This window comes from Epinephelus moara, chromosome 4 (assembly GCF_006386435.1).
Source record: "Epinephelus moara isolate mb chromosome 4, YSFRI_EMoa_1.0, whole genome shotgun sequence".
In the NCBI taxonomy this organism is placed as follows: Eukaryota; Metazoa; Chordata; class Actinopteri; order Perciformes; family Serranidae; genus Epinephelus; species Epinephelus moara.
The window spans coordinates 22,264,714-22,277,074 of record NC_065509.1 but is presented as its reverse complement, the minus strand read 5'-3'; the positions used below and the strand labels follow the sequence as shown (position 1 = coordinate 22,277,074).

General features: G+C 42.7%; 2 protein-coding genes and 2 pseudogenes across 2 annotated transcripts; all 4 read right to left on the bottom strand.

Moving 5' to 3' along the window:
• Positions 1 to 402: 402 nt before the first annotated feature.
• On the bottom strand, positions 403 to 2,948 carry LOC126389017 (protocadherin alpha-8-like). Its single transcript, XM_050042433.1, has one exon. The coding sequence runs from the start codon at positions 2,800 to 2,802 to the stop codon at positions 403 to 405; it is 2,400 nt and encodes a 799-aa protein (XP_049898390.1). The 5' UTR covers positions 2,803 to 2,948.
• Positions 2,949 to 3,430: 482 nt separating this feature from the next.
• LOC126389016 (protocadherin alpha-7-like) lies at positions 3,431 to 5,976 on the bottom strand (annotated as a pseudogene).
• Positions 5,977 to 6,656: 680 nt separating this feature from the next.
• On the bottom strand, positions 6,657 to 9,089 carry LOC126388749 (protocadherin alpha-3-like; annotated as a pseudogene).
• A 751-nt stretch (positions 9,090 to 9,840) lies between these two features.
• On the bottom strand, positions 9,841 to 12,353 carry LOC126389015 (protocadherin alpha-8-like). The gene has a single exon (XM_050042432.1). The coding sequence runs from the start codon at positions 12,250 to 12,252 to the stop codon at positions 9,841 to 9,843; it is 2,412 nt and encodes an 803-aa protein (XP_049898389.1). The 5' UTR covers positions 12,253 to 12,353.
• Between the last annotated feature and the right edge of the window lie 8 nt (positions 12,354 to 12,361).

Below are 12,361 nucleotides of genomic sequence, written 5' to 3'. Positions count from 1 at the left end.
CTTGTGAAGCACTTGTGCTTTCCTGCACTGACACCATGCGATCTCTCTTTTCAATCGCAAGGATATGAGAGAAACTGGAAGATCCCACTAACCTGCAAACAAGCAAGGGGACATTCACTTTTACCCCATGCACCGTAGCTGCAAATGCAATTCCGACATCGCACTCCTTTGTGTCTCCATATCCTAAAAGCATCCCCCTGAACTAAGTAAGGTATTCCCCAAAAGCATTGTAACCTGTGACGCCATTAGAAGTGGCTTGTAGAAAATCAGCACCATGGACAGTCAAAGTAACCACCTGTAAATAGCCCTTAATTTCTGCGTTTCTATTTTCAGTTTCAAAACATTTCTCAGTAAGTGATTCCAATCAAAGGTACCTTAACAGGAAGCACCATAAAACAAACATTATAATGAGCGATAGGAGAGTAAAACCATTGAGCTTACCTCTCCAGATCCCCTCCTCCTGTCAGGGAGCACTAGTGTGTTGGCATGGCTGCCAGGGACTATAGTAGATCCTATACTCATCCTGGGTCCAACTAACATGTAGCGTTTGTCTCCAGATCTGTACTGGATGCTGTGACACAGTGTCCCATCATAATTAGCCTCTTGTAGATATTTGGAAGTATAGTCTGTGGATTTGGAGCACTGCATTGCAATCAGCACGATGATACTGATGATAAAAAGTAGAGAAACTGAGCCCAAAGTTATCATGAGGTAAAATGTCACATTGTCCTCCTCGTCAACTTTAGTTGCACTTTTAACATCAGAAGCTGCAAAAGCCTCTCTGGGCTCCACAAGTTTGACAATGACAGTAGCTGTTGCTGAGAGTGAAACGTTGCCATTGTCTTTGACCAGTATGAGCAGTTTATGCTCAGCCTCGTCTGTCTCTGTGAATGAGCGAAGTGTTCTGATCTGTCCTGTATAGCGGTCCAAAGCAAAGAGACTGTGGTCAGTGACTTCCTGCAGTGAAAAGAGTAACCAGCCGTTATATCCTATATCAGCGTCATAGGCTCTGACTTTAGTCACCAAGTGTCCTGCGTTGACATTGCGGGGAATCTCCTCCACACCTTCAGCAGAACCGTTGGAGCTGACTGGATACAGGATGACTGGAGCGTTGTCGTTCTGATCCAGAATGAACACGTTCACTGTCACGTTGTTGCTTAGTGACGGAGTTCCTGAATCTGTGGCGACAACTTGGAACTGGAAAGTTTTCACTGTTTCAAAGTCAAAACTTTTTAGTGCTGAAATGTGTCCATTTTCAGAGTTAATATTTAAGAATGAGGTCAATTTGTTACCTCCACTTGCTTCTCTAAAAATATGATATGAAATTTGAGCGTTATCACTCTCATCACGATCAGAGGCTTTTACTGAAAACACTGAAGCTCCGGGGCTGTTGTTCTCACTAATATAAAATACATATGGGCTTATTAAAAACACTGGACTGTTGTCATTAACATCTGATACTACGATGCTTATAGTCTTTTCCGTTGAAAACACCGGGTCACCTGTGTCTTTTGCAACAATTGTGACATCATAATGAGCAACAACCTCCCTGTCCAACTGCGACCTGGTTACAACAGCGTACATGTTTTCTTGTAATGATGGAGATAGAGTAAAAGGCACTTCTTCTTTGATAGTGCAAATGACTTTTCCATTGATTCCAGAGTCTAAATCACTAACACTAATCAGGGCCACTGTCGTTCCGATCTTTGAATCCTCTCTGATGGAGCTAGAAAATGATGTCACGTCTATCTCAGGTGCGTTATCATTAACATCAATAACAGATATCATAACACTTTTATCAGTTGTTAGAGGAACTGGTCCCTTATCAGACGCCTGAATGTCAATTTCATAACTTTTACTTTCCTCATAGTCTATCTGACCGATGACTTTAATTTCACCTGTGTTTGCATCTATACTAAAAACATCCATTAACTTTGAATCAACTTCGTTTCCAAATGAATATATTATTTCGCTATTTGCACCCTGGTCCAAATCTGTTGCATTTACCTGGATCACTACAGTGCCAACAGGAACATTTTCTTTAAGTGTGGCAGAATAGGTCTCTTGGGTAAACACCGGTGAGTTGTCATTAACATCAAGCACATCCACAATAATTTCTATTGCGCCAGACTTCACCGGTTTCCCTCCATCAACAGCTGTTAGACGTAGCTTAAGTTTCCCGGCTGTCTCTCTATCCAGCTGCCTCTGCAGAACTAAAAATGGTACCTTACGGTCCTCGCCTCTATCTTTCACATCTAATCTAAAATATTCGTTATGGCTGAGTTTATATTGCTGAATGGAGAACTGACCTACGTCCGGGTCGCGCGCAGCCTGTAGTTGAAATCTCGCTCCCGGTACGGCCGACTCAGAGATCTCAAGCCTTTTCTCTTTCTCTGGAAAAACAGGCGAGTGATCATTTATATCAAGTATTTCCACTGCCACGTAGTGGATCTCCAGCGGGTTTTCTAGCACGGTTTTCAGATTGATTAAACATGGGCTGGTCCGGTCGCACACCTCTTCCCTGTCTATCCTCCTTTTCACATACAAGATACCATCATTTTGATTCACTTGAAACAGGGGCTCGGTTGAGCCCGCTACAATGCGATATCCTCTGTCTCTGAGTGCGCTCTTATCCAGCCCCAAATCCTTTGCTATATTCCCGACGACGGTTTCATCTTGAACCTCCTCAGATATCGAATATCTGATCTGCGCAGAAGCTCCGCTCCATAAAATATCCAAGACAACCATGAAGGCAAACCAATTGTGTCGCTCCCTCCACGCTTTGCGTCCTCTTTGTTCCATGATTAGAAGGCGATGAAGAACAGTTCATTCACTACGTCGTAATATCAGTGAGACTTAACGCCTCATCTTTTTAAACCATACCCTACGTCCGTTTTAACAGAAACAGTCGAACATAAAACACAGCGCTGCAAGTCACGATCTTACGCTGAAGTCGGCTGCTGTTTGAGTAAAATGCAAGTGCTCGGTCGAGATAAAGCTCGTGACGTAAAAGGCTGATAGATCCACAGAATCATTGAACTACACTGACACCAAGCGTTGAAATAGTTATTCACACATATTCCAGTCGTTAAATGTTCAGAGGCAAGACAGCCCTACATTGAGACAAGTTTTTGACATCGAGGTAAGACTGTAGAACATGTTGCAACCTTGGTATTGCTATTTGCATATCAAGCAGACTAAAACAACAGATCCATTGGTGGATGTCACTCCAACACTTCAATCGATACTTTGTAAACAACATATAGGCCTAATACAAGCACTATTAACAAAAATATTAAAACCGCATAGCAAAGGTACCCCATCATAAAAAAAAAATCAAATATGTTGTGTCTTTTTTACACCCAAGTTTTGCCACGGGACAATCAAAACAGCCAAAATATGTCTTACCTCTCCAGAGCCCCTCCTCCTGTCAGGGAGCACTAGTGTGTTGGCATGGCTGCCAGGGACTATAGTAGATCCTATACTCATCCTGGGTCCAACTAACATGTAGCGTTTGTCTCCAGATCTGTACTGGATGCTGTGACACAGCGTCCCATCATAATTAGCCTCTTGGAGATATTTGGAAGTATAGTCTGTGGATTTGGAGCACTGCATTGCAATCAGCACGATGATACTGATGATAAAAAGTAGAGAAACTGAGCCCAAAGTTATCATGAGGTAAAATGTCACATTGTCCTCCTCGTCAACTTTAGTTGCACTTTTAACATCAGAAGCTGCAAAAGCCTCTCTGGGCTCCACAAGTTTGACAATGACAGTAGCTGTTGCTGAGAGTGAAACGTTGCCATTGTCTTTGACCAGTATGAGCAGTTTATGCTCAGCCTCGTCTGTCTCTGTGAATGAGCGAAGTGTTCTGATCTGTCCTGTATAGCGGTCCAAAGCAAAGAGACTGTGGTCAGTGACTTCCTGCAGTGAAAAGAGTAACCAGCCGTTATATCCTATATCAGCGTCATAGGCTCTGACTTTAGTCACCAAGTGTCCTGCGTTGACATTGCGGGGAATCTCCTCCACACCTTCAGCAGAACCGTTGGAGCTGACTGGATACAGGATGACTGGAGCGTTGTCGTTCTGATCCAGAATGAACACGTTCACTGTCACGTTGTTGCTTAGTGACGGAGTTCCTGAATCTGTGGCGACAACTTGGAACTGGAAAGTTTTCACTGTTTCAAAGTCGAAACTTTTTAGTGCGGAGATGTGTCCATTTTCTCCATTTACACTCAGGAAGGAGGTAAACAAATGTTCTCCACCTCTGTCCCTTGCTATATGATACGTAATAACAGCATTACTACCCTCGTCATCATCCCGGGCGGTCACTGATAAAATAGACGCTCCCGGGTTGTTATTCTCAGTTATATAGAAAGTATACGGGTTCTGTGAAAACACCGGCCTGTTATCATTCACATCTGACACAACAATGTGTATAGTTTTCTCTGACGATAAGGACGGTTCACCTGCGTCTTTACCTACAATTGTTACGTCATATTGCGACTGCAGCTCTCGATCTAATAGCGATTTTGTTACCAGAGAGTACATGTTGTTTTGTAAAGATGGAGTGAGCGTAAAAGGAAGATCTTGGCTTATGTAACACATCACTTTACCGTTGAGACCAGAGTCCAAATCTTTAACACTAATTAAAGCCACTGTGGTTCCCGGTTTTGAATCTTCCGGCAGCGCACGTGAAAAAGATGTCACTTCAATTTCTGGTGCATTGTCATTTACGTCAACAATATGTATAATAACGCTTTTTTCTGTCGCTAGTGTAGCCACAGCTTTGTCGGAAGCCTGGATATCAATTTCATATCTGTTACATTCTTCAAAATCTATGGCCCCTGCCACCGTGATTACTCCAGTAATCGGATTTAAATCAAAACGCGCACTTGTTAGTGCATCCACATCATTTCCAAATGAATACACAACTTCACCATTTAAACCCTCATCCAAATCTGTTGCATTAACTTGAATGACAGTTGTGCCAAGAGGAGAATTTTCTTTCAGCTGCACCGTATAGGAATCCTGGGTGAAAACTGGGGGGTTATCATTAACATCAAAAACATCAATAATTATTGTCATGTTACCAGATCGGGGAGGTCTACCTCCATCAATGGCTGTCAGAAGCAACACATGGGTTTTTACAGCTTCTCTATCAAGTGGCTTTTGGAGAATTAAAGTAGGAGTTTTACGGTCCTCACCACGATCTTTCACTTCCAAGCGGAAATGTTCATTCTGACTCAACTTATACTGCTGAACAGATAATGAACCACTGTCCGCATCACGCGCAGCTTTTAACTGAAATCGTGTTCCTGGTAACGCAGATTCAGAAATCTCTAACAGCTTTTCATTTTCGGGGAAGCTTGGAGTGTGGTCGTTTACATCCAGAATCTCCACCGTTACATAGTGCACCTCCAGTGGGTTTTCTAACACGGCTTTTAAGTCGATCAGACAAACCTTGCTTCGGTCGCACACTTCCTCTCTGTCAATTTTGCGGTTCACATACAAGATGCCATCATCTTGATTCACTCGAAAAGGAGGCTCTGTCGTGCCGTAGACAATACGGTACCCCCTCTCTTTCAGTGTGTTCCTATCAACACCTAAATCCTTAGCAATATTTCCAACAGCAGTTCCTTGTGTCACTTCCTCAGAGATGGAATATCGCAGCTGTCCCGACGCTCTAGTCCAAAGCGTAACCAAAACCATCATGAAGGCAAGCCACTTTGTCCGCTCGCTCCATGCCTGCCGTCCTCTTTGTTCCATGATGCGATAATGAAACGTTAAAAAAAGCTTTCCGTGAGCTATACTCTTATACTAATGTAAAATCCCCCTGTTGCTGTCGTTGTCATAATCCAATCACTCTCCAACAGAGACTTGATTTTTTTAAGCTAAATTGTGTATTAAAGCCGTCTGCGCGTATAATGTTCTGTCAATGATGGTGTTAGACTCTAAAGAGGAAGGGGATGGGTCTACTGGCTATGACGAAAACATGGGAAAGAAATATTTGTTATTATACTGACACCAAGTGATGGAGAATTACACTGCAGTTCTGTTTGTGAAATAATAGCAACATGTGTTAAAAAGTGGACTCACACGAGAAATAAAGATTTTTTTTAAACAATGACAACAAGCGGCCTCTCATATTCTCACTTTAAAAGCAAAGAGGAGGCAAAGATGCCACTATCATTCATGGAATTGTCCATGGAGACATGACTCTTACTATTTTACTGAGAGTGCGTTTTGCCGAAAGAGAGGAACTTCCTTAATACCGGTTCAGCACCACGGACAGCGACAGTCTGCACTCAGACAAACCACCAATACATTAGAGGTTTCAACACCTGTACACCACATAAAGATGCCTAATATTGCCATTGTAAAACTACACAAGAAAGCGTTCTCTTCCCGTTTACCATATAAGAGTGTTTTCAGTGAAGATGTGAATTCTTCCTGCTCTGTAAACACTGGCATAATCAATTTGATCCCGCCACTACAACTCAGGAAACAAATACTATTAGTTGTAGAGTGACGCGTTTTACAAGCATGTATCAGAGCCAATGCTATTCACACACAAAATGGCAAAAAGAAAATTAAAAAGTTAGAGGGAAGAGAGTTGTAATATTGATCTTACCTCTCCAGATCCCCTCCTCCTGTCAGGAAGCACTAGTGTGTTGGCATGGCTGCCAGGGACTATAGTAGATCCTATACTCATCCTGGGTCCAACTAACATGTAGCGTTTGTCTCCAGATCTGTACTGGATGCTGTGACACAGTGTCCCATCATAATTAGCCTCTTGTAGATATTTGGAAGTATAGTCTGTGGATTTGGAGCACTGCATTGCAATCAGCACGATGATACTGATGATAAAAAGTAGAGAAACTGAGCCCAAAGTTATCATGAGGTAAAATGTCACATTGTCCTCCTCGTCAACTTTAGTTGCACTTTTAACATCAGAAGCTGCAAAAGCCTCTCTGGGCTCCACAAGTTTGACAATGACAGTAGCTGTTGCTGAGAGTGAAACGTTGCCATTGTCTTTGACCAGTATGAGCAGTTTATGCTCAGCCTCGTCTGTCTCTGTGAATGAGCGAAGTGTTCTGATCTGTCCTGTATAGCGGTCCAAAGCAAAGAGACTGTGGTCAGTGACTTCCTGCAGTGAAAAGAGTAACCAGCCGTTATATCCTATATCAGCGTCATAGGCTCTGACTTTAGTCACCAAGTGTCCTGCGTTGACATTGCGGGGAATCTCCTCCACACCTTCAGCAGAACCGTTGGAGCTGACTGGATACAGGATGACTGGAGCGTTGTCGTTCTGATCCAGAATGAACACGTTCACTGTCACGTTGTTGCTTAGTGACGGAGTTCCTGAATCTGTGGCGACAACTTGGAACTGGAAAGTTTTCAGTGTCTCAAAGTCGAAACTTTTCAGCGCCAAAATATCTCCAGTTTCGGGGTTTATATTGAGGAATGACGTCACTTTATTTTCATGACTTGCATTCCTGAGAATATGATAGGAAATAAGCGCATTATCTCCCTCGTCACGATCAGACGCTGTCACAGAAAACACAGAGGCTCCTGGGGGGTTATTTTCGGTGATATAGAAAGTGTATGGGCTCACTGAAAACTTGGGCCTGTTATCATTGGTGTCTGACACAAACACGCTTATTGTCTTTTCGGATGCTAAGGCTGGTTCACCTGCGTCTTTAGCGACTATTGTAATATCATATCTTGATTGTTGTTCTCTGTCAAGCTCTGACTTAGTGACAACAGCGAACATGTTATCTTGTATCGATGGGGTTAATGTAAAAGGGCTGTCTTCTGCCACATAGCTGATGATTTTGCCATTCATTCCAGAGTCTAAATCAGTAATGCTGATAAGCGCTACGGTTGTTCCTGGTCTAGAATCCTCCGAAACTGCACTTGATAACGATGCTACTTCTATCTCGGGAGGGTTATCGTTTGTATCTCCAATTTTAATGATCACACTTTTATCTGTTCTGAATGGAATGCTTCCCTTATCAGAGGCCTGTATATCAATGTCATAACTGTCTTGTTCCTCAAAGTCTACACGACCTTTTACAATGATCTCCCCAGTAACAGAGTCGATATCAAACAGCTCTCGAATTTTACCTTTTACATCACTGCCAAATGAATACACAACTTCCCCGTTTGGACCATCATCCAGATCGGTTGCGTTAACTTGGATGACTGTTGTGCCGACAGGGGCGTTTTCTTGTAGCACAGCTGAATATGTGTCTTTGGTGAACACTGGCATATTGTCATTAACATCTAGAACATCTATGTATATTTCAACTGTGCCCGTTTTGGGGGGATTTCCGCCATCTATAGCCGTCAGCGTCAATTTATGGTTACGTTTGGCCTCTCTGTCAAGCTGCCTCTGTAACTGTAAAATCGGAGTTTTACCATCTCTCCCTCGATCTTTAATCTCTAAACGAAAATGATCATTCTGGCTTATTTTATACTGCTGGACGGAGTTTGTGCCACCATCCGGGTCGTGCGCATTTTGCAACTGATATCGCGCCCCTGGTAAGGCAGACTCCGAGATCTCCAGCCTCTTTGTCTTCTCTGGAAATGTGGGAGAGTGGTCGTTTAAATCTGTTATCTCCACGCTGACATAATGTACTTCTAGTGGGTTTTCCAAAACGGTTTTAAGGTTAATCAAACAGACACTGCTGTCCTTACATACTTCCTCTCGGTCTATTTTACGGTTCGCATAAAGGACACCATCATTCTCATTTACCTTGAAAAGAGGTTCAGTCGAGCCGGGCATAATACGAAATCCCCTCTGCTTCATTAAATTCAGGTCAATTCCCAAATCTTTAGCTATATTCCCAACAAAACTCCCCTCTTTGAGCTCTTCGGATATTGAGTATCTCAGTTGTGCTGAAGCTGCTCTGAAAAATAGAAGTAAAACCAAAACGGCGAGTAAATGTGGTCCCCGTCGCCATGCCTCCCGTCCTCTTTGTTTCATGTTTTGAGGGCAAAGTACGAATCCAAACGCGTCCAACATCCTCCAATGTCCACCACAGCACAAAATTTATTTATGGCTTCTTGGAATGTATTTTACAAAACCCCAAAACAGCCACCAAGCGATTATTCCAGTTCCGCCAGCAAAATGTTGTTTCACCCGACTGAACGTAGTCGGGGCGGACTCATGTGTGTCCTGCGCTGAGACGCTGTAAGGTCTTATACTGATAAGGTACTGCCACCCTGTGAGTGTGTGTGATAATGCATTTGATCATTTTTAACTGATCACCATCAAATGTCACTAAACACATTCGGGTCTTTTGAATGAGAAAGTTCCTCATTTGGGTTCTAGTTTAAATCCGATTTCAGCACCAGGACAGGAATTACAAAAGAGATCCTTAAGGAAATACAAATATCAACAAACCTCTCCAGATCCCCTCCTCCTGTCAGGGAACACTAGTGTGTTGGCATGGCTGCCAGGGACTATAGTAGATCCTATACTCATTCTGGGTCCAACTAACATGTAGCGTTTGTCTCCAGATCTGTACTGGATGCTGTGACACAGTGTCACTGATTTTTGGGATGAATTTTATTTTCAAGTACACCGAGAAAACGCAGCATTAAAGTTCAATCACAGCATACTAACTGCAGTCCAAAGTGTCATCAGTTAACACTCTCTGCTGTGTGAGAACCAACCACACAACCACCTGTAAACCAACAACTTCACTCAGCAGTCTCATTACAACACACATCTTCATTTCCCTCAGTGATGACCTTTATGTCTGTGGTTCATAGTGATAAGGTGGTGTGATTCAGTATTTTTGGGGCACTTTAATTTATAGGATCTGTGTCTCATGTATCAGTAGCATTCATACCAGAACTGTCTTGAAATGAAGTGATCTTTCTTACCTCTTCAGAAGTACGTCTCCTGTCAGGGAGCACTAGTGTGTTGGCATGGCTGCCAGGGACTATAGTAGATCCTATACTCATCCTGGGTCCAACTAACATGTAGCGTTTGTCTCCAGATCTGTACTGGATGCTGTGACACAGTGTCCCATCATAATTAGCCTCTTGTAGATATTTGGAAGTATAGTCTGTGGATTTGGAGCACTGCATTGCAATCAGCACGATGATACTGATGATAAAAAGTAGAGAAACTGAGCCCAAAGTTATCATGAGGTAAAATGTCACATTGTCCTCCTCGTCAACTTTAGTTGCACTTTTAACATCAGAAGCTGCAAAAGCCTCTCTGGGCTCCACAAGTTTGACAATGACAGTAGCTGTTGCTGAGAGTGAAACGTTGCCATTGTCTTTGACCAGTATGAGCAGTTTATGCTCAGCCTCGTCTGTCTCTGTGAATGAGCGAAGTGTTCTGATCTGTCCTGTATAGCGGTCCAAAGCAAAGAGACTGTGGTCAGTGACTTCCTGCAGTGAAAAGAGTAACCAGCCGTTATATCCTATATCAGCGTCATAGGCTCTGACTTTAGTCACCAAGTGTCCTGCGTTGACATTGCGGGGAATCTCCTCCACACCTTCAGCAGAACCGTTGGAGCTGACTGGATACAGGATGACTGGAGCGTTGTCGTTCTGATCCAGAATGAACACGTTCACTGTCACGTTGTTGCTTAGTGACGGAGTTCCTGAATCTGTGGCGACAACTTGGAACTGGAAAGTTTTCACTGTTTCAAAGTCGAAACTTTTTAGCGCTGAGATGTGTCCATTATCTGGATTTATATTGAGGAATGATGTTACATCATTTTGACTCCCTTCTCTCACAATATGATATGAAATTGCTGCATTTTCATTCAAATCTTTGTCCGTTGCGCTGACAGAGAATATTGAGGTTCCAGCAACGTTATTTTCTACCAGGTAAAACTGTAATGGATTTTGGTCAAAGTGTGGCCTGTTGTCATTTACATCTGATATCTGAATGTTCAGGGTTTTAAAAGTAGATAAGGGAGGTTCACCACAATCTGTAGCTTTTATTGTAATGTCATAATGTGACACCTCCTCTCGATCCAAAAATCCCTTCGTAACAACTGAATATATGTTCTCCTTATAGGAGGGCTTTAATTCAAAAGGAACGTCTGAGGTTATGCTTGATATTATTTTTCTATTGACACCGGAGTCTTTATCTGTCACACTAAGAAGTGAAATAACTGTACCAGGCTTTGAGTCTTCAGACACTGTATTTGACAGTGATGTGACTTCTATTTCTGGCGGGTTATCGTTAACATCTCTTATCTTTACAATGACTCTACACCTGCTTGTTAAAGGAGGCGTTCCTTTGTCTGATGCCTGAATATCTAGTTTATAAATCTCCGATTCTTCAAAATCTACCTCTCCTTTTAATTTGATATTTCCACTTAAACTATCCAGTTCAAATATCTCGTAGACTCTGCGTGCTAATGTTTTGCTAAGGCTGTACTCTATTTCTCCGTTAGTCCCTTCATCTGAATCTGTTGCATTAACTTTTGTAACAGTAGTACCAACTGGGACGTTTTCATATATTTCTGTTTGGTAAGTATCCTGACTAAATATCGGACGGTTATCATTAATATCAAGAACAGTAATTGAAACATTGAGTGTCCCTGATCTTTGAGGCTTACCTCCATCAACTGCTGTAACAAACAGCAAGTGTTTATTCTTTTGTTCTCTGTCTAAGGACTTCTTCAGCACCAGCAATGGCATTTTGTCCTCGTCGCTTTGGCTAATTTCTATTTCAAAGTGATCATTTGACGTTAATGCATACGTGCGGATTGCGTTTATTCCAGCATCGGGATCACGGGCCGCGTGCAGCTCGAATCGCGTTCCCGGGGCTGTATGCTCTGCTATTTCAAACTGTTGTTCCTTTTCAGAGAAACTAGGAGAGTGATCATTTACATCAGTTATTTCTACAACAACATGGTGCATTTCCAGAGGGTTTTCAACAAGGATTTTCAGCTCCATGAGACACACACCGCTACCGTGACACAGCTCCTCCCTGTCGATCTTTTTACCGACCTGTAAGGCTCCATTGTCCGGGTTTACCTCGAAAAAAGCGTCCTTAGATCCAGAAACGACACGGAACCGTCTATCAATCAAAGAGGTTTTGTCCAGACCAAGATCCTTAGCGACATTTCCAACAACTGTGCCTTCTTTCATCTCCTCTGGAATCGAGTACCTTAATTCAGCCAAAGCCTGCTCTCCGAAAATCAGCAGTAAGGACAAATAAAAAGCAACCCAACAGTAGCCACTTGCGCGATATCGTCTTTCAGTCCCCATTGTTATCAAACAAAACCTATCCTCACACACAGGAGCCTGTTTCTGCAGCAAATCAAATGTGTAAATCCAGTCCGTTTAGTATCGCATGTTTGAAAAGCACAAGACACCG